The 26,796-nt window shown below is 41.0% G+C and overlaps 1 protein-coding gene across 14 annotated transcripts in view; it reads left to right on the forward strand.

Moving 5' to 3' along the window:
* The window catches only part of Atg4c (autophagy related 4C, cysteine peptidase), a 108,100-nt gene that overhangs the window by 21,476 nt on the left and 59,828 nt on the right, over window positions 1-26,796 (forward strand). For 7 of the 14 annotated variants that reach the window (XR_376316.4, XR_867860.3, XR_867862.3 and 4 more), the window contains exons 2-10: window positions 1,943-2,077; window positions 5,244-5,327; window positions 7,331-7,564; window positions 10,558-10,888; window positions 12,239-12,309; window positions 13,780-13,916; window positions 17,922-18,000; window positions 18,854-18,930; window positions 24,433-24,552. Coding sequence is in view for 8 of the 14 variants with exons in the window: in NM_175029.3 (NP_778194.3) it covers window positions 2,002-2,077; window positions 5,244-5,327; window positions 7,331-7,564; window positions 10,558-10,888; window positions 12,239-12,309; window positions 13,780-13,916; window positions 17,922-18,000; window positions 18,854-18,930; window positions 24,433-24,552 (1,209 nt within the window). In the remaining 6 variants the exon portion in view is untranslated. The remainder of the gene's footprint in view (window positions 1-1,942; window positions 2,078-5,243; window positions 5,328-7,330; window positions 7,565-10,557; window positions 10,889-12,238; window positions 12,310-13,779; window positions 13,917-17,921; window positions 18,001-18,853; window positions 18,931-24,432; window positions 24,553-26,796) is intronic. The other 7 variants (XM_006503071.4, XM_030253555.1, XR_003954943.1 and 4 more) reach the window with 4 other exon arrangements.

The raw sequence follows: 26,796 nt of genomic DNA on the forward strand, positions 1-26,796 counted from the left end.
TTATTTATTTATTTGCTTATGTTTGTATAGTACATGTGCAGAAGTCACAGGGAAATTATCAGAAATGATTTTATATTTATTTATTTATTTATTTATTTATTTATTTTGGTTTTTCGAGACAGGGTTTCTCTGTGTAGCCCTGGCTGTCCTGGAACTCACTCTGTAGACCAGGCTGGCCTCAAACTCAGAAACCCGCCTGCCTCTGCCTCCTGAGTACTGGGATCAGAAATGATTTTTGATCATCAACAATTGTATGGATTCTGGGGTTCAAATTCAGGTTGTTGGGCTTTTGGTAGCAAATGCCTTTTACCTCTGAACATGTCACTAATTTTGTTATTTTAAGAGACTTAGCTAGGCATTTTGCCTTATGCCTGTATTCCCAGATGAGACTGAAAGAAGAGGATTATGAATTTTTTAAAAAAGTCATCTGGGTGTCAACAATTTAAATAATAACAAATTACGAAGGTAGAGCTTTTATTTTGTAGAGATTTCCATGTAAAATACCATTGGCATTTTGTATGTGATTGACTTCCACCATTTGAATATATATTTATTACTGATTTCTTTCCTTTTTTTTGAGAAGTTGTAACTCAGCCTTTTCCAATCTCCCCTCCAGGCTGCTGTGCTGTTAGAGTTAAACAGACACCCCCCACAGAATCTGAGTCTTTGGACATAGCTGCTCCTGGTTGTCAGGGCCTGCATACCTGCTCTTTTAACCCTTTAACTCTACACATAGTTTTATATTTCTTTTTTTTTTAATTTATTTTATTTTATTTTTTTTCGAGACAGGGTTTCTCTATAGCCCTGGCTGTCCTGGAACTCACTCTGTAGACCAGGCTGGCCTCGAACTCAAATCTGCCTGCCTCTGCCTCCCAAGTGCTGGGATTAAAGGCGTGCGCCACCAACGCCGGGCAGTTTTATATTTCTTGTTCTGTTGACACATTTGCTTTAGTATGGCCCTTCTACCTTAGGGCTATGGTGTGTAGCTTTTAATTCATACCCTGAAATAGAATGGCGATAAAGAATGGCCAGTATTTTCCAGTGGACACTTATGATCCCCAAAGCACAATGTCCTTGTAGCAGCAGTCTTTACTCGAAAGTAAAATGTGAGCTCTTGTGGATAAACACACACATTTCCTGTTGTAATTCCTTCGTCTCTCAGATTGCGTCACGGCTCTCGACTTTCCTTCAGGTTACATTCATTCTTGAAACCAGAAGCACTTTCGGTTGTCAGGTTAAGCCATTCTTCTTCCTTCTAAATGCTTCAGTATTGAGACAGGAAGATAGTATAGAAAATGTAACCCTTTCAAGCAACACAATTAGACGCAGTTACACAGAAGCAAGGACTTCTTCATCAGGGTAAGTGGAAGTTACTGAAGGCAGGCAGCATCCTGGTGAGAGTCCCAAGCAGCTTCGGGAAGCCTGGCTGCTCTTGCAAACTTTAAAGCAGAGCTATGCTCTTCAGGCCCTTGAGTGCCTGACATGAATACATTCCCTTGTGAGCTATTGGGGGTGTTATTGTTTGGCTTTATGTTAATTCTATTTTACGTACTTTATGTTACATACTTTATGTAGTTAAAATACTTATAGACTATCACATTCTAGAATAAATGTGAAATGAAAAATGAAATTCTCTCTTATCCTTCCTTCCTTTCTTTCTGACAATGCTGTTGTAGGTCAGATTCAATCTCACCACATACCTGAGGAGAGACTTGAACTTCGGACTCTCGTGTCTTTACCTTCAGAATGCTGGGATCCCAGCGATGCACCACTGTATTTCTGTGGTGCTTGGAATTAAATCCACATTCTGTGTGTTCTAGGCAAGCCTCAGCTTGCTTTGCTTGTTTTCAGTTTAAATTATATTTCATAATTTAAGTAACTTCAGCAGTATGGTTCCATCTAATATGTGTTGGTTACTTATTTGCTTTTTTTTTTCTTTCAGTATATTGGATTTTCTAAAAGAATGGAATCAAGTGATGGCTTTTTCTCCAGAATTTGAATATGGAGGCTTCAGGAACAGATGAAGTTGACAAGCTAAAAACTAAATTTATATCTGCTTGGAACAATATGAAATATAGTAAGTATTGTGATTTAAGTATTGTATTGTTTTTGGGTTTTTTTTTTGAGATTTTTTTTCTTCTGCTTGATCTAGTCCATTGATAATAGTTTCTCTTTGGTTATTCATGTCCATCCTGCTCCCATTAAAAAAAAAAAATCTACTAAGTCCAGTTAGTGTTGTGCTGTCCGTGTATGCACAGATCTGCATCCACTGGAACATGGCCAGACTGTGAGGAATCACAACTCGAAAAAAAACCAACCCAAAACCAACTCTCACCTAGCAGCCGTAAACTGCTTAGCTAGGGGTGAGGGCTTGTGAGCCCCTTCTTGTTGGAGCAGGGACTCCTGTGATCTTGTGAGGTGTCATGGAGGCAGCTACACCTGTTGTGAGGTCACCAAGACAGTGGCTCCACCATGTCTAAAAGATACTGTCTTGCTCCGGTCTGTCCCAACTTCTTCTCTTACAGTCTTTTTCTGTTCCTTCTTTAGTGGTAGGGGGAGGGTTTGTGTGTGTGTGTGTGTGTGTGTGTGTGTGAAGGAAAGTTATAAAATACTAGGTTTCCATATGGCTTTTTCAAACGTGTGTCAGTGCTAATTACTGCTCCTCCTCCAAGCCTCCTGGCTTGAGTTTTTTTTATATCTTCAGTTTCTTCCTGACTGCCCCATAGTACCCTGACTCAGCATCAGTAAGAGAAAGCAAAGATAGCAAGGAGTCTCATGTAATGGACACGTTTATGAAGACAACTGGAAAGTGGTTAAGTGAAGCTAAGTAGTCAAAAGAAAAAGTCCACTGTACAGGTTCGTCTTCTGATGTGTTGAACTATGCAAGCTCCCATGTGCCTGTGGAAAAAGAGAAAATGTCAGGGTCCTTTGAGAAGCACTGGACCATTGTCGTCTTCTGTACTGAGCATAGAACAAATCAGTCCGCCATGAGGTCTCACAGCGAAGAGAATAGCAGGGGAGGATGTGTCCCATGATTGATGTGTGACAGTGAAGCACTAAGTTCTTGTTAGATGTGAGCTCTTGCAGTGCCTCACATCACATTCTCTTCCTCTTCTGAGGGAAGTCTGGAGACCAGTTGGTCAGAAGATGTAGGTAAAGAGTAAACCACAGGGAGGGAGATGGTGAGAAGTTTTTTTTTTAAAGGTCAGTTTCTTTGCTTGAGCGTGTTTTTACTGAATTCTCAGAAACCCGTTGCTTTTTGGGAGAAGAGATGGCTGCTTGTGTGGAGCTTTGATCTAATATTTATAAAAGATAATATATGGGAAGCCCTAATCTAGTTCCTGGTGTGCACATGGCAGATAAATATCCGTGTCCTACTGGAGTTTAGAAGAGAACCAGATCCAAATGGAAAAGGGGGAAGACAGCCCCAAAGACGACTCTGAAAGGAGTAGAACTTAGATAGACTGATATCCTGGGGACATTTTTTATCACACGATAGCGTGAGTCAAGTAGTGCAGCCCAGTGGAGATGGAGAATGGGGTTCTAGTTTGTACCACAGTCTTCATTTGAAACCAGAGGTCTGATAAGAACTAACAGTATGTTTTAACGCTTTTATTTATTTTAAAGTTATTTTATATTTTTAATGATATGTATGTGTATGTGTCTTAGTGTGGTTTTGTGCACACGAAGGCCAGAAAAGGACAGTAGATCCCCTGGTGTTGGGGTAGCAGGCAGTTGAGAGCCATCTGATGTGGGAGTGGGAAACCGAACTTGAACCCTCTGCAAGAACAGCAACTGCTCTTAATCTCTTAATCTCTGTCCCTTTGAGTTTTTAGTTGTGTCTCTGTGTGGGCACATGCCGTGCACACATGTGGAAGTCAGAGGACGGCTGTGGGCCTTGTTTCCTCCTTTTACCATGTGGGTTCTGGACTCATACAGAGGGTCAGGCTTGGCAGGAGGCTTTTCATTGAGCTGTGTCACGGATCCAATCAGATGCTTCTGAACAGAAGATCGGTCTAGTTAAGGCTGGGGCACTGGCAGTTTTATTTTGTAGTGATAGGTGACATTTTGAAGAAGGGGAAGGACTGTGAACAGAGAAACTGTTCTTGACATGTTATAATAAATCAAGTGAGGCCCAATGAATGCTGAGCAGTGCGTCTGACTTCCTATATGTCTCCTTGTCCAGCAGAGAGCCTATTTCACATCATTGTATTTTAGTTCGTACTTTCCTTTATTTGTATAAAGTGCTTTAGGGAATATAAAAGCCTAGTTTTAAATGTTTGTTAGTAACTCTGTATAACATAAAGGCTGATAGTCTGTTAAACCCATGTCTGTCAACTTTAATTCTGTCTATACATGTCCTTGTGTTTAGAAAACCATCCACTCTGCTTTCTTTCTAGAGAGTTTCTCTGTGTAGACCAAGATGGCCTCAAATTTGTGATCCTCCTGCCTCAGGCTCCCAAGTCCAGGCCTGACTGGCATGTGCCACTGTGACGTGTTCAACCCCACCCTTCGGAGTCAGGGTTTTTATAGGCTTGGCAGTACTCAGCACTGTAGGGAACCACTGCTTTTCACCAGAGATTCAGAAGGGCTCCTGCCATCGTGGATGCCAAAGAGAACACCACCTCTCTCTCCCGTTGCTGACAGACGGGAAGGAAGAAAGCTGATTGTTAGAGTTTGTGACTTCAGTTGGGGCTTAGGACCGGGGATTGAAAGCCCAGACGAGGATGTCTGAGTGCCTTGTGTGCATCCAGACAATGACAGCAGAGGCTGATTTCACCAGGTGTGCTAGCCTACTATGTGCTTTCCCCAAGTTCCTCTCCAGGGGCTGCAAAGTACTTTGTACCTTTAAAATACCCGAGATGGGAGACAATTAAAAAGTTGATAATCTTTGCTACCTTAATGAACAGAAGCTACTGTGAGGGAAACAGGAGTACAGTTCCTACCCTTTCAGTTTGTGTGGGGAGAGCATCATGACCTGTCAGAATAAATGAAAGGCACTGTTTTCCTCTTTTATGTTTTATAAGGAGGAGATTATGGCTAAGAGACTACAAATTTGCTTATTTAGATTAGCAAAGTTTATTTATTTATTTAAAAAAATTTAAATTTGTTTAAGCTAGCCCCTAGTTTTGTTTCGTTGTCTAAATAGTTTGTAACTTCTAAACATGCGTATACATAGTGGTCGTCATGCAGGGCTTTTACTTTGAAATTTTAACGCCAGAACCCCCTTTCTCTCCATGCAGGTTGGGTGTTGAAAACAAAGACATATTTTAGTAGAAATTCACCTGTTTTATTGCTTGGAAAATGTTATCATTTTAAATATGAAGGTAAGCATTAAAAAAAAATCTTTGAAGACTTTCATTGCTAAACATTTTGTTATTTTATTTCCATATTAAACCGCCTTGACACGTTAACCACCTACATATATGCTTGTGCTCTTTGTTAAGTTCCCTGGTAACTTGAGTGTATGATGGGGAAGGAAGAGACCACCCCAGTGACATCACCAAGCATCTGCCCACTGGTCCCATTCCAAGCGCGGCGTTGAGGGTGCGGACTTTCCAGAACTTTGCTCTGCACCCTCCTCTCCCCACCCTTTGTTTCCCCCTTGCTGGTGGGCTTCATCCCTCACCGCTCTCGTGGCCTACATATCCATGTCCTCCTTGTTCCCCTCACCTCTCCATGTAGACTTCCTCCCCTCATAGCTGCCCGTCTGTTTTCTTCATAAATGGTGTCAGTATATCCCAGAGGTTCTGAGGAGTTATGTTTTTGTTTTCATTTGGATCTAGGCGTTCTTAAATTTCTTTCCATCCAGTGAAATAACCCTCCGTCCTCAAAAAGTGTATTGTTCAGTTTCCACCTATTTGTATAGGTTTTGTAGTTCTTGGTATTTCTTAGTATTGTGTTGTCAGCCTCAACTAAGTCTCCAGTATTATCAATGCTTTCCTTTCTTTTGTATGTTTGTCTGCTTGCTACCTTCCCCCAAGTTTTTATTGTGTGGTCCCTTGAAATAGTTCTCATTTTTCTTAAAGCTCTTGGGTCAAAGTTCACTCAGTCTTGACAGTTTCCCCGAAGAATCTGGTGTTGTCTAGGTCTGGAGAGGTTAAGAAATGACTTGACACATAGAGAGGAGTTTGGAGCTCTATGTGTGTAGGATGAGACATGAAAGTCAGGAACTATTGCATCACATTTAAAACAAATACGAATGTCAAAAGGGGCCTACTTAGACATATTGTAGTGCCATGTTTAATTTCCAGGTACTTTTATTTGTAACTATCTTCGAGCTCTGTATAATAGTGAGAGAAAGTCATGTCAATGGAGGCTTGGAATTCATTTGTTTATTACCATCTGCTGAATAGAGATGAAGGCTGAGTGATGGGAATTTTTCAGAATGAGCAGAAGGGATGGGTGAAGGAGGAATGAAGACTGACTGCACTGTAAAGCTGTCAGCCTGTCGCATCCTACAGAAAGGCTTCGGATGTGGCCCTCAGAGTTGTAGCTTGATGTATTTCTGCACTAGTGTGCCCACACGTCCAGGCCAGCCAGCTCTGATGCTCACTAGATCTACTAATGTGGAGCAGTGTCTCTGATGCAGGGGAAAGAAAGGTGAAGTGGTTTCTTTGGGAATAATCCAGGAATGGTCGTTCACTGAGAATAATTCACTGAGTGTCCTGTGAATTATTGGGCAAACAATGGCTTTTTCATAGTGACTGTGTTAGAGACAATCAGTTTGCAAAGGCCTTTAAAATGATACATGTGGGTAGCAACAAATTCTGAAAAATGCTATTTGAACATAAATGATATTTACGTTTTAAAATTTTTATATTTTTACTCTGTAGCTTATTAGTTTTGGCTTTATAATTTGGTATAAAATATTCACAACAATACAATGTGTACCCTTTTAAAGTATCAGCTCCTGTGATGGTATACATCTTTACATAGTGACAAGTCATGACGTGACTGTATACATCCTTACACATTGACAAGTCATGGCATCTTATTTGCGTGTCATCTTTCAAAGAACTCACATGTGTGTGTCCTGAGCCAACCAAGGTAAAAGAGAAGGTGTTTTAAATTACCGTCTTGTCCAAGGAGTGATTTTACAGAGGTGCAGAGGGACACTGTTAATAGCAGTGTTACTGTAGATCCTATATTGGTCCCCCAGTGTACAGACCACCTCAGTGTTCATTCTCATTTGATTGGGCAGTGGAAGGCTTACATTCATTCCTCTGAAATGAGATGACACAATAATGATAGACACACATAATTACCATTCTGCACACTTGCTCACCTATCTCTATACTATATAACTTACACCTTAAACATTTTGTAGATGAAAGCAAGATGTTGCCTGCAAGATCAGGATGTGCCATTGAAGATCATGTAATTGCAGGGAATGTGGAAGAGTTCCGTAAGGATTTCATTTCTAGAATATGGCTGACCTACAGGGAAGAATTTCCTCAAATCGAAGCTTCAGCCTTGACGACAGACTGTGGCTGGGGCTGCACGCTGCGGACCGGCCAGATGCTGCTGGCTCAGGGACTCATACTCCATTTTCTCGGTAGAGGTAAATCAAGTCTCTGTGTTTCTGCTGCTGCTTTCACTCTGAGCATCGGTTTGTGTAGCACACCCACCTTGCTGAGGTTAAGGTGTTCCACTGATGTTCCATCTGTACTGAGCTGAGCCGCGTGTCTTACACGTGCGTGCTCTGCAGATGCAACATGGCTGTCTGGTCACCACAGTGAATTTACCTCACATTTTATTGTTTTGGTTGAATTTTCTAGAGTGCCGAATTAAGTAAGTCCTGGGCAGAAGAAATTTTACTCTTTTTTTTTTTTTTTAGTACATGTCAGTAGTATCTTGAAATTTTATCATAAATAATTACATTTATCATACTTATCACTTATATTTATATATTATATCACTTAATAGTATATATTAATTATATATTATACATTATGACATTATATACATTCTATCATATATAATATAATTATAGGTTAATAATTTTGTATATAATATATACAAATATATTACATAGAAATTATATATTATATAATATAATTATATTTAATTAACAATACAAATATACAATTATACTACATCATTATATTTATAAATTATATCATATATTATCATATATAATCACCATAAATAATCTATATTTCTCTGTATTAATTAAATTAAATTATTATTATTTTTTGAGACAGGGTTTCATTATGTAGCCTTCACTGGCCTAGAACTCACAGTGTAGACTAGGCTGGCCTTGAGTTCACAGAGAGCCACCTGGTTGTCTCTCAAGTGTTAGGATGTGCCACCACACCTGGCTATAATTCCTTATATTAAAATTTAGGGCTTCCAGTTAATGAGAACATTATGTTTAGAGTTTTAAAAATATCTATTAAAATAAATAAATATGTGTGTGTCTGTGTGAAGGCCAGAAGATGTCAGATCCCCTGGGGTTGGAGGTACAGACAGTTATAAGCTCCCTAACATGGGTGCTGGCCACTGAATCTGACTCCTCTGTAAGAACAATAAGCTGTCGTCTTAACTGCTGATCCCTCTGCAAGACCAGCAAGCTGTCTTAACTGCTGATCGATGTCTCTAGCCCCAGTGCTTAGACTTTCGTTCGTTCGGTCATTCATTCATTCATTCATTCATTCATTTATTTGAGACAGCAGTTCCCTGGCTGTCCTGGAAATCTCTCTACAGACCAGACAGCCTCAAACTCAGATCTGCCTGTATCTGCCTCCTGAGTCTGGGATTAAAGGATTTATGCTTAGAGTTTTAAACCCTCAGAAATCTCAGGGATATTCAACTTATTTGTATTCACTTTCTAATGTCATTTCCCTATCAGTCAGTTTTTTATGATGTATACATTTGTAAAAGTGTTTTGTTTTAACGTTTTCAGGCTGTGATCTTTAGATATTACTAAATATTATCAGATTTCTTTAAAGTGTTAGTCAGTATCCCTGTTCTAGTAACTCTTATATAGAGATGATTAAAGTAATTTAGCAAACAAATTTGGGAGTAGTGTGACTAATACAAAGAAAAAGATGTTTTGTTTTTAATTTTTAATTTTTTATATGTTGGAGATTAATCTCAGGGCCTTGGCTATATGCCAGAAAAGTGTTCTAACCACTAAATCTAACTAAGACTTAGTTTAGACAAGTTTCCTGGGGGTGATTTATCTATGGCCCTGTGTACTCATAAACAGGGATGGAATGTTTATTCCTGAGAAGATCTCTGAAGCCATGACTTAATCCAAACATAAAATGATTTGCTTCACTGACTTATGAATAATGTTTGAAGATTGCTGCGTTATTAAATAGTAAAATAATGGTTCTATTTGCTGTGTTTAGGTCTGATATCTTCCCTGACTCTATTCATTAGGTTTTAATTTGCTAGAGAACTGCTATTATTATTCTCTAACAAACCACCATAGTATTCTGAAGGAAGATATCCAGAAAATATCTTGAACAAAAGATATTTAAAAAATATTTTTAAAAAATTTAAAAACATTTTAAAAGATACTGAAAGTTATAATTTCAGCAGTTTTACTTCTTTTTCTTTCTAAAACATGTAATCAAAATGAATCTGTCCCCTAAAGATATCTACTCATAGATACTCATAAATGTTAGTTATACTATTTATTTATTTTTTTATTGTGCCTTTGGGAAGCCTAGAAGCCTGCCAGACTGGCAGTAGAGTACAGGACTCTTTATTTCAACTGAAGGTTGATAAGAAGAAAGAGAAAAAAAGGAAGGAAGGAAGGAAGGAAGGAAGGAAGGAAGGAAGGGAGGGAGGAAAGAAGGAAGGAAGAAACGGAGGAAGGAAGGAAGGGAGAGAGGGAGGGAGGGAGGGAGGGAGGGAGGGAGGAAGGAAGGAAGGAAGGAAGGAAGGAAGGAAGGAAGGAAGAAAAACCATATTGAAGGACTATACTTGAGTTTAGCAGCTTTTCTTTTTTTTGACTTTTCTTTTCTGTGACTTTTCCTTAATTACGACATGTAGTACATTCTTAGTTTGGAAAAGTTAGAAATCACAGAGTAGTTCCGAGACAGTCAGATCTATGTATATCACTGATGTTATCATAGTGGTTTGCTGATATGTTTATTGTTTCATTTTATATATATGTATACATACACACACACACACACACTCATACATATTTAAAGTGTATGAGTTTATTGTTTCATTTTATATATATATATATACATATATATTTATAAAATACACACACACACACACACACACACACACACACACACACACACTCATTTAAAGTGACCAGTTCAGTGGTTCTCAGTATTCTTACTGGGTTCTGTAGCTGTCACAATACCCAATTTTAGAATATTTCTATTTTTGCAGAGAACCCTTTAGCAGCCACTCCACCCTGTATGTAACCATTAGCAACCATCACTCTAATTTCCGCCTTTGCACAGATTTGAGTTTCTGTTTGCTTCAATAACCTGTTTGGCCTTAAGTGCTGCATATGTATTAGTACGGTCGTCAAGGTCTGTCTGTTGGAAAAGTCTGATTCTTGCTTTGGAATCGCCATAGCTTGGACCTGGCCTGATGCGCTGCACATTGAGAACGCAGACTCTGACTCATGGACTTCCAACACTGTCAAAAAGTTTACTGCATCGTTTGAAGCTTCACTTTCGGGGGACAGAGAACTCAGAACTCCAGCAGTTTCTCTGAAGGAAACATCTGGGAAGTGTCCCGATGACCACGCAGTGCGGAATGAGGCTTATCACAGGAAGATCATCTCTTGGTTTGGAGATTCCCCCGTGGCCGTCTTTGGCTTACATCGTCTGATAGAGTTTGGGAAGAAGTCTGGGAAAAAAGCTGGCGATTGGTATGGACCAGCGGTGGTTGCTCACATTTTAAGGTATCATTTTTCCAACTCTTCTGCCTTGTGCTGGGAAATACCAACTTTGACTGAGAGTATATACAGCCGAAGCTCTTAAGAGCAGCTCCATGAAAGCCTTCTGCTTTTCTTTGCTAATGGGGATCAGGACTTAGGGACTACAGTTGCCTTGACCTACAGACAGAGTTTCCTGCCAGATATCCGGGGTCTCTTTCTAAGTAGGTTCTCAGTAGATTATATTGCTGTACGTTCTAAAAGCTACCATTTCTTTCAACCTAGAGGCTGGAAGGCAGGCCATATTAGTTTTTTTTTTTTTTTTTAATGTAACCAGTTTATTGATGTGTCTAATGAGATGTCACGAGCTAAAATTATTGTTTTAACATTTCCATGCACACTTCAAATCCCCATGAGTGTGTACATCACGACACAAAGCATAATCACAAAAGCATAGTTTCTAACCTCCAAGATGTCACCAGACTCAACATGCTTGCCTGTGGAGGCAAATGGTAAATACTTGGGGCTTTGTACACCTACATGTTTCTGTTATTTATTCTTAGCTTACAGTATAAAAACAGGCTACAGGCTATATTTAGCCATAGTTACCTGGTGTTTCTTCTACACTAATATACAGGAGCATACATAGTAAAGATATAAACAACTTAAATATTTCACTTGCCCCATCTGTGTAAATCCTTTTTTAGATGCTGGGTTTTGTCAGAACTCATGCCACTGAGAGAGCACTCTCGCTGAGGAGCACTCTCGCTGAGGAGTGACTTCTGGTTGGCAGGTTTGCTTACAGAATTCCGATGCGTTAAATTAGGGAAGTCATTGGCTCAGGTCAAATAGTTGTGTCTTGTTCCTCCCTTGTCCTGTGGTGCTAGTGCTCTACCACTCAGCTCTGCTCTAGCCCTGCATACTGATTATACGTATGAATGAATGGTTGTTCAAAGGGGGAGGGGGAAGTTGCCAAGCGTAGTGGGGGACAAGCACGGTAACACATCCTTTGTAGTGGATGTTGTACTGTGAGGCAAACCTTGAAGCCATGGGACTCACTGCTTAAAAGCCTTCTGTGCAGCCAGTGAGCTGATGAAGAAAGGACGTCTTTTGAGGGCTGGGACATAAGTGTATACCCAGGGACTCGGAGGCATGCTTTGTAGCTTCATTAGAGCCTTTGGGTAATTGAGTGTCATGTTCAGCTTTGGAAAGTGCAGCTGATATCTGACACTCTCCAGGTGATAGATTTGACAGCAGACATACAGGGTACATAGGAAAGGCAGGGCAGCTATGGATTGCTCTCCTTTTTAAACTACATCTTTCAGTGACAACAGGAAATTTTATGTAGGATTTAAAGGATGTTTGTTATTTTTCTAGAAAAGCAGTTGAAGAAGCAAGGCATCCGGATTTGCAAGGGCTAACTATTTATGTTGCCCAGGACTGTACAGGTATGGTGTGTGACGTTCTAGTGGTGTACTGTATTGGCTCAGACCCTTCCTGGTTATATTGCAAATGGTTATGAAGATGACAGTCACAGATAATTCATTATTATTCCTATAAAACACCCCTCATGCCATAGAATTAGTATTTTTTTGAATAAATGCCTTAAATGCTAATTTAAATGTATTTGCAAGAAAAATTATTTTGCTATTATTTTTCTCTCTGAGACAGGCCATCACTATGTAGGCTGGTCAGGTCTTGACTTTATAATTCTTTTTTTTTTTAAAGATTATTTATTTATTTATTTATTTATTTATTTATTTATTTATTTATTATATGTAAGTACACTGTAGCTGTCTTCAGACACACCAGAAGAGGGAATCAGATCTCAAGACAGATGGTTGTGAGCCACCATGTGGTTGCTGGGATTTGAACTCAGGACATCCGGAAGAGCAGCCAGTGCTCTTAACAGCTGAGCCATCTCTCCAGCTCAACTTTATAATTCTTATTCAACCTACCTCATCACTCCTGCAACCAGGACTAAGTGTGCATCAACACACTGGGTCTAACCTTTCTACCCTATCACCCCTGCAGCTGGGGCTGAGGCTGTTATCAACACACCTGATCTAACCTTCCTTTTTGGTTAGCCAGTGTAACCAGTTAAGATGACTCTTGCTTATAATCCTGGCCCAGGGAGGCCAGGGCAGGAAGGTCAGACATCTGAGGATAGACAGTTTCCCTTGGAAGCATGTTTCCCTTTAGTGTGCCAGTAAATTATCTCATGTTTTTTTGGGGTCTTCTGTTGATACCCAATATCTATAATCATCTTGGAACTAGAGATCAGAAATAGAGCCTCTATTTACTTCCTGAAATAAGCTACCCCATGCTGTAAGTTAATTTTTTTGCAGAAAAGCTATTAAGAGGTCAAAATTAATGCTTTAGAAGAGTAAGAAATATGTCTGTCAGGTTTAATATGAATATATCTATAAACCTGGCAACCAATGAAAGCTCAGCCTGTGGAAAGACTGGTCTGTGTTTGGCATTCTGTACTTCTTAAAACATGTATTTATTCTGTGGGAGTTGTGGGTGTGCCCAGGGCATAGGACAACCTGCAGGAATTGGTTCTTGCCTCCCATCATTCCGAAGGCAGTGGACCACAGGTTGTCAGGCTCGGGGCTAGTGCCTTCCTGCTTAGCCAGAGATTGTCATCTAACCAGGTTAAACACTCTCTGACTACCTTACGCTTCTACTCGCTGTCATCAGTTTCCCGGCCAGAACACATGCTCAGGGAGACCAAGTCTTGTGTTTTCCTAGTGTTGTTTCCAGGGTCCATGAGTATGAAATTTTGAACTTGTTGGTGCTTTGATGGTGATAACGGAGACAGATGACCAACCAGCGGAGGGATGGGATTAGAGTCAATGTTTATACAGCCGCCTTTATAATGTTTAATACATATGCATTCATTGTGTTTCTCCAAGTTTACAATTCTGACGTGATTGATAAGCAGACTGACTCCGTGACAGCTGGAGATGCACGTGACAAGGCTGTCATTATTTTAGTTCCTGTTAGACTCGGTGGAGAAAGGACCAATACCGACTATCTGGAGTTTGTGAAGGTAAGAGGGGCTCAGTTCTCCTTGTTTTTATGTTCAAGGCAGTAGTACCTAACATAAAATAAAAAATAGAGAAGCGTTGCAGTCTCTTCTCCACAAGTAAGTCGTGACCCCACAGCTATACATTGTGAAGTTTGGCATCAGGCATTTTAAATTTCAGCACTGAGAGATCATGTGTGAGTCGGAAGAGCATCTTTCTATGACGGTGTGAAAAGCCTTCCAGTCTACACTAATTGATGGCGTGCAGGAGAGGGGTTTGCAATATGGCTACTACTCTAGGATCCTTTTCTGATTAGAAATATATTTATCTTAGTTATTCCTAAAACTAACACTAAACCATGTCAAACTAACCATCAAAACACACTTTTAAAATCGCTACTGTATTTCATAACTTATTATTGTGACACTGTGGTGCCAGAGAGGAACTGCTTATATAAGCAGAAGTGAGGTAGTATGGCGGGCCCCACTTCCCTTTCTTAAGAAGTCTCTTCAATCCCATAGCATATAGTTGTGTTTCTTGACCTAAAAGACCCTGTCTTGTGTTAGACACTAAGACCTTCAGTTTTAAAGCAATACTGAGTATTTGGTTAAGTTTGTATCTTTACTATTATTTCAGCTTTAATAAAATGACTTTTCTTCTTGCTGTGATGGAACACTTGGCAGAATAAACTTTAGGGAGTTGAAGTTTGTTTTGATTCACAGTGCAGAGGTGTTGAGTCCTTAGCCTGCAGGTGACATGTAGCCCAGGGAAGCTATGAATGCTAACCAAGCAAGACTGGAAGCTTACTTAAGACACTATGAGATTTTTTTTTTCCCTTTTCTTTTTGCTTTGGTAACTGGATTGCGTGGTCCTTTAGTGTGAACTTTGGTGGCGACAATGTTGTGTTGCGATGTCACGCAGAACAGATGTGGCTGCACACAATCTTCTACTTGCATGTCTGTAATGTCTTCCAATTGCAGACAGTCCGATTACAGCACCAGACGATGCATGTGCTTGTGGCGACTGGAAGAGTGCAACCTGAGTCGCCAGTAACACTTTAAACAACCACTGCAGATAGCAGGCCTTTAGTGTTACCCAGAAGACGGAGTGGTATTCTTACTCAGTGATCAAGGTTGCGTCCACTCCTCAGCTGTGTCTCCTGCCCTGCCCACCAGGCTTCCCAGCTGGCTTCCCTTTGCACTACACCAGCACCTGGGATACAGAAGGACCCTGACCTTGCTTCCTACTTTCCTACCAGTTACCTTTTATGGTCAGAGTAAATATAGTCCCCTCCGTGTTACTGTGTCTAAGTCCTAGCACTGCTTTGACAGTGTCTCAAAGGAAAACAGAACTGGGGCTAGGGAGACAGGTGGCTTAGCTAGTCAAGTCCCACGAGGACCCCAGTTTGAACCCTCAGTGCCCACAGAAAGGTTCCTGAACCCCAGTACTGGGGATGTGGACTTGGGCTTGATGGCCAGGCAGCCTAGCCAGTCAGCAAGTCAGGAACCTAGAACCGTTCAAATATTATGAGGGTTTGTAAGCATAGACTACAACCATTAGTTATCAAAGGGATATATGTATTTATTGATTTGAAAATTGTTCATGGCATAATGAATGCCAAAAAAGATCAAGTAGCATGGGGCTGGAGAGATGGTTTAGTGGTTAGGAACACTGACTGCTTTACCAGAGAACCCAGGCTCGGTTCCCAGCTCCCCCATCAAGCGGCTCACAATTTTCTGTACCTCCAGCCCTTGGAGTCTAATGTCCTCCGGCTTTTGTAGGCAACTACACAGATACAGTGCACATAAGCTTACACAGGCATACGTATACACGTAGATTTTTTTTTTAAATCCAGAAAAAGAAAGTACCATATCCAATGTTTAGCCACATAAAATTGTACTAGTAAGTCTGTGTATGTAACATTGGCAGATGTCAAGGAGATAGTCCCCCACATTTTAATAATAACGAGCTCTAAGCTGGGTGTGGTGGCACACACCTGTAATGCCAGCATCTGGGAAAGGGGAGGGACAGGTTAGTTCAGGGTCATTCTCTGCTATGTAGTAAGCTTGTGGCTGTCCTGGACTGCATGAGACATTGTTTCAAAAAAAAAAAAGAAAGATCCTTTTGGTATTGTGTATAGGAATGTCATCAAAGAACCTCCAGTCAGAACACAGGGAAATGTACCAGGACACAGGCACCTCCAACACCCTTAGATTTCTCGGCCCTGCTGAAGAGTTTGGCGTTCATGATGATAGGCTGCTTAGGGAGTTTTCCCTCCCTGAGAACTCTATGGTAGTCTAGCCACACCACAGCAGTGACGGGAGCAGCTCCCATTTTTTTGCAGTTGTTTTTTGCAGCCTTGACCCGTGTCTACTCACTGACCAGTGTCCACAGTTTATCTGGGTTGACCGTTGGGCAGATTCTCTGGTTCTTGTCTAAGTGATCATACTTCATCCCAGCCTTCCCAGTCTCACCTGGATGGTATTTGTGACAGTTAGTCCTGTGTGGATGCGTGCCTCCAGCACTCCCCTGGCCTCTTGGTGATTTCTTATGCTCCCTAATGAGGCAGTGTGGCCCCTGAATTTCCGCATCTCCCTTAGTGCGGTTACCATGGTGATGGCCCCAAGCCTAAGCACACAAACCTGTCAAGCCTTATGGCGGTAGCAACTGTTACACACTTTCCCTAGGAGATGTGCAGTAACGCCTGCTCACCCCAGATAGGACACCAGCAGACCAAGCAATTCCTCCAGTTAAGTGCAGTTTGGTGAACCCATGAGGTCACCTGGGTTCCTCACAGGAGCATGGGTGACTTGGGTCTGTCGATGTCGATCCTTGCCCTGGCATGCATGGTGACTCACAGTAGCTGTGCTGCCAGAGTCGCTCTCCAGTCAGCCTTTCACCTCCTGCTCACTCTAACAGCTGGGATACAGGCCAGGAGGGGACTGGAGGACCGAGCAGCTGGAATCCCAAGTAAGAGTCTGCTGACCTTCCCTGCCCTCTGCTAGGGAGTGTCACAAGACTGTTTGCGAGGGTCCCATTCAAATGACCACAGCTGGTCTGACTTAAAGATTGGCAAGGCTGTGTGATAGCAGGGGATAGACTCTTACAGCTACAGAATATCTGTTGCTTACCCTCAGGATGGCCTGCCTGGCGGGAAGCTGCATGTCACTCACCTAACCTCAAAAGATGACACCACGTTTGTATATTATTAGCTTAGGAAAGGTCAAAATGCAAGAATCAGAGTTTTTCTCTTTTTCTTTTTGAGACAAGTTTTGCTTCGTGGCCCAGGCTAGCTTTGAACTGCTTCCTTCTGCCTCAGCCTCTTGAGTATTAGGGTGGTATATACATGCCACTGCATTCACCTCCAAGAAAGTTCTCTGATGAGTGTATAGCAGGTTTGGCATTGTAACACACAGTCATGAGCCGGATAGTGTTAAGGTGGGGGCCATCTGAGCCTTTATTTAATCCTCTAGCTCACTGGATCTCAATGATCTTAACCTTCCTAGTGCTGCGACCCTTTAATACAGTTCCTCATGTTGTGGTGACCCCCAACCGTAAAATTATTTTCATTGCTACTTCATAATGTTAATTTTGCTACTACTATGAATTATAATGTAAATATCCACTATGCAGGATGGTCTTAGGCAGCCCCATGAATGGGTTGCAACCCACAGGCTGAGAACCACTGCTCTGGCACGTGGAGAATGTTCTCATGAGGAGAAGAACAGAGCTTTGCTTTGGTAGGACTTCTTGTGCTTTGTGATGTTATTCACTTTTCTTCCTGTGGCACACCGTGGCCTGTCCCTGCTGTTGCGCCACATCCTGATAAAGATATTTGATGTGAATTAATACCGAGTGGTTAAAAGAAAAAGGGAGGCAGTTTGGAAGATGAGGATTCCAGGACACGGAGCAAATGTGAAAAAGCAGTAACTGTTGGTGAGAAGGTGGGGCGCTTGCAGTGCAGCCTCGGCTATCTCAGGTCATTTCCACCTGCCTCTTGATCTAACTCTATTCCTTCCCTTTGACAGGGTGTTTTAAGCCTTGAATACTGTGTAGGTATCATTGGCGGCAAACCTAAACAGTCATATTACTTTGCTGGATTTCAAGGTCAGTGACTAAGTATGCTGTTTTGTTTTGTTTTGTTTTGTTTTGTTTTGTTTTGTTTTGTTTTGTTTTTCGAGGCAGGGTTTCTCTGTAAAGCTCCGGCTGTCCTGGAACTCACTTTGTAGACCAGGCTGGCCTCGAACTCAGAAATCCACCTGCCTCTGCCTCCCAAGTGCTGGGATTAAAGGCGTGCATCACCATGCCCGGCAAGTATGCTTTTTTAAAAATTGTTTTCTTTTAAAAGTGTTAAGTTATTATGAGATTATCTGGAAACAAGATGGCTAAGGGAGACCAGTGAGTCTCTCATTCCATTGTCAGTCCCTTTCAGCCACTCATGCTGGTCATTTGGTCTACAGCATAATTGGATTCCTTAAAATGTGTGCTTAATTTCTGTTACTGCACAAACAAAGCACAATTTATCCATTTCCCTGAGTTTCCAGCAGACTCCGCTACATTTTGGCAGCTGCTATTTACATATTTACTTTTTCCCTGGTTTTTAGCGGTGTTAGTTGATAATGAAATGACAAGCAATATGTTCTTGCTGTCAGAACAGAGAAGCCAATGCATTTTTCATATGCAAACTGTAGAGTATAATTGTGTGTTTGTGAAAGTAATTTCATCACCAAAAATTAAATGACAGTCTCATCGCTTTATAAAATTCTGCTTATACAAGCATATTTGATTATGCAAAGTTAATCTGCGCCGCGCAGACCTGCGTTTCCGTCGGCGAGTCTCAGGCTGGCAGGCCGTTACACCTAGCCTTTTTTTTTCAGCTGCTCTACATAGAAATTGGATTGTAAGCAGTGTCATAATAAGGTGTTTTGTGAATTATTTGTCTTCTGTTTTGTCCTTGTAGATGACAGTTTGATTTACATGGATCCTCATTACTGCCAGTCTTTTGTAGATGTCAGCATAAAGGATTTCCCTCTCGAGGTACCGTACGTAGGGAGCTGGGATTGTTTTCTCCCTGTATGAAGCACTGTTACTTAGAGGTGTGCTAGGCGGCCGTGCTTTCCCAGTGTTACAATCACAAGTTAGCGTTTTTGTAAATGTGTGTAAAACTGTAGTCAACACTGGTCACAGGCTGCGAGCTTGGCTGCTGAAGTTTCCTTTGTGATTTGCTGTCTTCTTCATTCATGTCCGTCTCTAACTCCTTAGACACCTTGATCACGCTGAAGGAAATGATCAAGGCTCTGAGTATTTCCGTAGCCAGCTGCCTAAGCAGTACCTAGAGGAGACCTTATAGGGTTAGTCTGTCCTGGAAGGAGAGGAGACAAAAGGACGGCTTGGTGTGGAGCGGCAGGCTGAGATCCTGGGGGCCTGCGTGGAGCAACAGGCTGAGATCCTGGGGGCCTGCGTGGAGCGGCAGGCTGAGATCCTGGGGGCCTGCCTCTGCTTACGTCTTCAGGGTTTATTTGGATCTCTAGCCGTCATTGAAGCACATTTCATAGACTTTTCTCTCCCTGTCGGTGGTCATTTTGTCATCCAATATTTTAGCCAGGGAAATTTGAGTTCCAAAGTGAGACGGGGTAACTATTATATCAGACTTGGACGATTTTGATCATGAATGGCAAGGGTAGTAGTTATAAAGGGCAGGGCTGGCACGAAATGTGGTAAACGTTGTGTTTCAGAAATGGCTTTTGAACTAATATTAACAGTAGTAGTATTTTATTCAAGGGGGGTCAATATGAAAACAAGCTGCAAGATTAGAGTCTGGTTTAGAAAGATGTATTATAAAAGAGCCTAGCCTCTTCTGTAAGCTGTGTTCCGCGGTTCATAGATTGTTGCATGTGAGCCTTGATAAACCATAGGAGGTCTGCTGGGCAGCCGTGCCTAAGCTGGCTAAGGCCTCAGCCTTGCTAGGCAAGATCGCTGCTGCTGACCTAGGTCTCCGGCCCTCAAATCTCACTTTCTGCTTTAGTCATATCAAGTGAAGATTTTAGACTGCCTTACACTCCCAGGCATCCTTGCTTTGATAGCTTACGTACACACTACTGAACCTTTGTGAACGACAATGAATAACACTTAAAATCTAAAACCTTTTGTATTTTAATTGTTAAAATTATTTTTGTAGATTTTTTTTTAGTGGATGAAGAAATTTAAATCATAAATCAAATTTTTATCCAGTTCCATATAAAAAAATCACTTGTAATCCTGATGTTTTAAATGAGTGATCTAAGACTAACAGGGTTGTGAAATTTAAAATACAAGATTTAACTAGAGAATATGTTTAAATATAACCTTTGCTATTATTCTTACATGTTGATTTCTTACATTTTTAGAGTTGAACTTTTAACATTTTGAAATTAAATTAGGCCAACTTCTTTCTTTCTGAACTATTATTTATTAAATTTTCTAGATAAAAGTCTGTAGACCTCTATTGAACTCTTCCCTGTATCTCCAAGTGATTTTGTTCTATCTTTATTTAATTTTCATCTTTGTGATATTACCTCATAAATATGTTAGGAAATATTGTTGACTTAGCATGTGTAATTGAGTAGAATCTTCCATGTCTTTAGTTATCTTCATTGAAGTTTTCTGTTTGTTTGCTTTTTGAGACAAGGTCTTTCTCTCTCTAGCCCTGGCTGGCCTAGAACTTGCCATTTAGATTAGGTTGCGCTTAGACTCATGGAGAGCTACTTGCCTCTGCCCCAATCAATACTGGGATTAAAAGTGTGCATCACCACACCCAGCTGAGGGCAGTTGTTCATGTATAAAGCACCCATATGATTTTCCAAGGAGACAGTGGGGCTCAGAGGAGCAGTTTAACAACCTTAGAGAAAACGTCATGGAAAGACAGTGAGGAACTGGAAGAGAATGAGGGGAGCCTGGGGCCATAGCAGAGAGTGCAGATTGTGTTGCAGGTCTTCATTGTCAGTGACCAGAATAAGACTGACTCTTAGCTGTTGGAGTGGGAGGAGCATAATGCACATGTGCATTCATGTGTAGGCATGTATTTATACAAATGCCCATGTGTCTATCTTACAAATATAATTTTATGTGCACATATGTTTTTGTGTACTCACAGGAAATGTTTACAGTGTTTCTCCTACTCGGCTTCAGCTCAGAGTTACCCTAGGGACTTTCAATTGGGGGGATTGAGCCAACCAGCTTGGCTCGCCAGCACCTCTGTGGGGCATTTTCTTGATTGCTAATTGACACAGGAAAGCCACCGTAGGTGGTGTCATCCTTAGGCAGGAGGCCCTGGACTGTCTAGGACAGTTAGCTGAGCAGAAGCTAGGCAGCGAGGCAGTGAGCAGCACTCCTCCATGGCTTCTGCTGTAAGCTCTGCCTTGAGTCCTGCCCTGGCATCCGTCATTTAGAGACTGCGATCCAGAAGCTGAAATAAACTTCTGTCCAAGTTACTTTTGGCCCTGCTGTCATCAGGCAACAGAACCCAGACTAGGGCAGTATTGCATGTATATTATTAGTGAAATAAAGTGTCCTAAGTCACACTGTGAGTTCTTATTTCATATATTTCTAGAATTATAGACTGTGTTCTTTAAGATAATATTTTATTTTTTTTAGTATTATGCTTTGAGTTAGGGGTCTCACTGTGTCAGCCTGGCTAGCCTAGAACTCACTTTGTAGATCAAGATGGCCTTGAACTCACCGAGACCCGCTCTCTTCCAAGTGCCGGGATTACAGGCATATGCCAACACTGCTAGCGAATACTAAGTTCTTACAGGTAAGAGCAGTCCTGCTAGTGGGCACGTGTATCCGTTCCAGTTCTTAGGTCCCCAGTTCCAACTTCCAGACCCTAGAAGGGTCATATAGTGGTGACTGTTTCAATCACCACCAATAAATTAAGAAAAATAGTGGCATTAAAGTTATTGGACAGACAGACAAGTGAGGAAGGTGAATTTGTCAGGCAAAGATACACTCTTTATGAATCACACATGTAAGTTCCAGTTAGCAGGAATGTGGTCTAACTAACATGTGAACTGCAGTTAGTAGGCATGTTCTCTAACTAATATGTAAACTGCAATTAGTAGGCATGTTCTTTACCACTTAGGGAGCTTCATTCCAAGCTCCAGAATAAATACAACTGTTCTGGTATCGTTTATATGTTTAGGTAATTAAATCCATTATGCCAGTAGTTATTATTCTTAGAGCATATATAAAGAATATGAACCCACAGTATCTCTTTTAGGAAATGAATTCCTTAATTAAACATGTCATCATGTCTAGAATTTAATAGGTGCCTAATAATTGTTTGTTCAGGCAATGAATAAATGATGCATTAAAATGAAATAAATAGGCGTTGATTCTTTTTTTCCAGAAATATATTTCATTGTTACAGAAGGAAGTATACATTGTTATTACTCCCTAAATTGTGTATGTAGGTAGAGGCTGCTATTACCGGACATCAGAATTTTAAAATTAAATTATACATGCATAGTTTAAAGTGTTATCATAAAGTGAACATAGCCTAGCAACACCACTTTGGAATATATTTGAAAGGTGGACTTATTTCACAATAAGTAGAAATGATTCTGAATTTAAATTAGCATTGTTTTGACTTCAGAATCTTAGGTAAACACAGAACAACATGATTTAAACATAGAGATGGCTCTAAGGTGCCTTTCCGAGTCCCACTCCTCGTGAGGGACAGCCACAAGCAGCTTCACTTTTGAGTGAAATCAGAGACTTTAACTGTGGTTTGTGGGTAGTAAGTTCTTTGCAGACATCAAGAGAACCACAGGTTACAGGTTGGTGTTTGTGGTTCTTATCTATGGAGCCTGCGGTGAACAGGCATAGGCCGTTCTAGCAACTGACTCTAGAAAAAGCTCTAGTCATTGCTTTGTGGCAGGCGAGAAGGACACAGTCACAGGTGAGTTAAACCTGTGCCCCTGGACCTTGTACAGCCTTTTTTAACTGTCTTCCTCACCAGGTAGTAAAAAACTGAAGAATCAGTTCTTGTTAGCTGTTTTCAACAAATTTTGCAAATGGCTATTTTTAGACATGCTCTATGTAAAAGACTTTCTCGTAAATATATGACCTAGAACTGTTCCATGTACCCCAACACACTCTTCTGTATTGCAGCTTATAGTTTTCTTAGCTTTTCTGTGCTTCATCTGTTTCTTAATGTCGTGAAAATAAAATAGTTGGAACCATATTAGGGAAAGTCCAGTTAAACTGCTTGTATTGGGTAGTGCTGGAGAGATCTACTTTAGTTAGCTCAGACTCCATTAATTAAAAGAAGTATTAGCTAAGCACTTTGTACAGGTCAGGGTTTGGTGCATGACTGCTGGCGTGCTGGTCGACTGTAACACAGAGCTGGCCCGCTCAGAAGGTATGTCCTTTGCAGAGCCCCCATGGGTGAGTTCTTCCCTGCCTTATCTCATGTTCTTTATGGGAATGAACATTAGAAAAGAAAGTCGGAAGAAAATTTGATTATGGGCCAATAATTTTACACTCAGGAGGCAGAGGCTGGTGGGTTCCTGTGAGTGTGAGGCCAACTTGGTCTACATTGCCAAGTCTATGCTAGCCAGGGCTACACAGTAACAGCCTGTATCAAAAAATAAATGAACAAAACAACAAGAATAACAGAATAAAATACAAAAAAAAAACCCTCTGAAGCTGACTGTATCAGTGTAGGACATTTACACAAGCCTGTGGTTTGTGTGTTAGATTATAAGAATAATCTTGTTAAAAGAGTTTTAAGCATTAGGAAGAACCTTCATATATTCATGTGCACACACAAGACTATGAAGAACCTTCATCCACATGCACACACAAGGTGTTTGCTCCATTTTAATTCCGAACAACTATGGTATGACATGAATTTTTGCATTTTAAGAAAGCCTTATTTATTTTATGTTAGGTGTATGAGTATGTGCATTTCATGTGTGCAGTGCCTGTAGAGGCCAGAAGGGGGCATTGTATCCCTTGGCACTGGAGTTACAGGCAGTGGGGAACCACTTTGTAGGTGCTGGGTCCTCTGCAGCAGTAGCCAGCACTCAACTACCAAGCCATCTTTGCAGCCCTCCAACATGACAGTTTCAATTCAGCCATCTGTTTACAGATATTTGGTTCATTTCTTACTTTTGGCTATATGGATAAAACTGCTATGAATTTATAAACAATGAAGAATCACTAATACAAAAGGCTTAACTCAGTCTCACAGAGATGGCTGGCTAGCATATGTTCTAGATTAGACTATACGTGCTGACTTTGGTGGTCTGTGTTTCTTCTTTCCTTCAAGTATTAGAAATGTATCCCATACTTGATGAACTGGCTTTGCTTTGCTGAACAGCGCAGTCTCATGAGGGTGAAGGTTTGGTTAAATATACACAATGCTGGTTCTTGTGTTGTGCATCTTTATAGAGAATAGGGAGGGCTAAAATGCTCCTTAGAAAATGTTTATTATATTTTGAGAGAAAGTCCATCAAGTAAGGGAAAATTAATTCCAAACTATTTTAAAAATTACAGACATTCCACTGTCCATCTCCTAAAAAGATGTCATTTCGAAAAATGGATCCTAGTTGTACGATAGGATTTTACTGTCGAAATGTCCAGGACTTTGAACGAGCGTCTGAAGAAATCACTAAGGTACCTTATTAAAATCACTATGTAACAGTGTTGTAAATTACATGATTTCTATTCCATGATAATAAATGTGTAAATTGTCACATGTATAAATGTGTAAATTGTCACATGTACATACAAGTAACATTCCTCCTTGAATGTTTCTATTACTAACTGGGGAGCCAGTGTTTGAGATAGATGGAGCCAGTGACTAGTTAAAAATACTGTCCACTAGGTGGCAGTGTTGAAATAAAAATCCTGTAACTGTGGCCCTGGGCAAGCAATTAGGTTACATCCTATTTGAAGAGGATTTTAAAGGGCACTCCCTTAGGGGTAGAAAAAAAATTAATGAAGTATTTGATCAAGTCAAATTTCATTTCTTTTTAGACCAAGTGGTTCTTTTATTTATTTTTTTTAAAAGAGAAGTGATATTTTTGGGTTTCTTAGAACTGCCTTACTAACCGAAGTATTACCGTCCGGTAACAGTGTCTTGTCTGGTCTGGTCTACATAAGGGCTCGCTGAAGTAGTTGCTCAGCCAGCTACTTGCTGCATTGAAACGGGTGCATGTTTTTGGCACCTGGGTACTGCTAAATCACATACAGAGCTTTAATGCCTCCTGTATTCAGTACGAGTAACTGGGTGGGTGTCTGTATCGGGGCCAGGAGTTAACGTAGGCTGCCCTTTCATGGTAAGTCAGAACAGACTAGAATCACTGTGAGGCACTTGGACCTGGTACTCAGACGTAACAGGGATTTTGTAAGTGTTTACCATCCATTTGATTTTATTCATTCAGGAAGGAAGACATAGTAGGTTAACATTTTACTTCAACAATGTAAAAATAGCATGAAAATATTAAATACAAAGTCTCAAATGGGAATCTTAGTTTACTTGATCTGCCAAGAAAAAAAAAAAAAGAGAAATTCAACAGGAATGTGACTGAAAATTTGAGCAAGGAGGAGGTGAGCCGGTGCACACCTCCTCTGTCCACCCATAGTCCTCACCCCCTCTCCCTCCCTGGCAACAGGGAGGCCTGTGAGCAGAACGGAGCACAGAGCCTCCGTTGCTCCCTTCCCCGACATCACGGTTGACAGTGTACTCTGCTTTGATACTCCTTTGTCTTTGTGAAGTACCACATATGTCCTAAAATATATAAACCCAGGCAATCTAGTGGTAGTGTTGATAAGTATTCCCCACGGAAAGGGGGGTTTCTCTGTTTTCTTTGGCTTACGTTCTATTCGGGTCAGAATAAGTGAGTTTGAAACAGGAGTGCAGTCTACTCCTGTGGCCGAGGCAAAGGGAAGCATTTACCAAGGAGCTGCATATTGACTTTCTGATCCCAAATAGCCATGATGGCTTTCCTCACCAGAAAAGCAATTAGAATTATCACTGATGTATCAGAGAAAAGGAAAAAGGAAGCTCTGCCGAGATGGCTTCTGAAGTACCGAGATTTTTAAGAGCCAGTAAGCTGCCCTCTGAAGCTAAAGGCCGTGGAGTGGTAGTGAAGCCTGGCTTTGCCAGTCACTGTTGCGTGGGCAGTTCTAAGTCAGGCACACACCGTAACACCGGAATCTGGCATTTTCAGCCAACCCCATTGTTTTCTTATAGGATTTATTTTTTGTTTTCTCATGTTAAAAACGACGCTAGGAAGTCTAGAGTGTCATGTTTAGTTGTAGCTCTCTACGCGTGAATAGTCTCCGTATGCTGTGTGATTGAAAAATGTTAATAAAAATTATTAAGGTAATTATTGGATGGAGATCAGTCTCCAGGTATCTACTGTATACAAAGCGTAAAATGGCTGAGATAGAATTCCTGCTTCAAATAAGACATAAAGCTTCTAGACTCGAGTAACATTTATACTGAAGGAGGGGAATATGACAAGCAGACATATATTACATTGAATATGATAAGCGTCCATATGAATCTAGAAATAAATTGATGAGGAAGGAGGTGAGTTGAACCCAGAGAGATGGCATATCCAAGTCAAAGTATTTTATTGTGATGGTGATATTTAAGCTGAGCCTGAACGTGTACGCATAATTTCCATAGCTTAGTAGGTAGGGAACGTACTTAAAGCCAAGGAAATGGTCGGGGAGAAGGCCAAGAGAAGCGACACTATGGTGCACACCCAGGTAGGGTCCACTCTGACGGAAGCCCAGGGTACATACCGGGCAGGGTCTCTGTCCTCTGACCATCTGAGCGGAACCCCGAAGGGTGTGCTCTGGGGGCGTCAGTTCTACCAAAGCGATCCTTTACACCAGACTTGGGAA

Source organism: Mus musculus, chromosome 4 (assembly GCF_000001635.26).
Source record: "Mus musculus strain C57BL/6J chromosome 4, GRCm38.p6 C57BL/6J".
Lineage (NCBI taxonomy): Eukaryota > Metazoa > Chordata > Mammalia > Rodentia > Muridae > Mus > Mus musculus.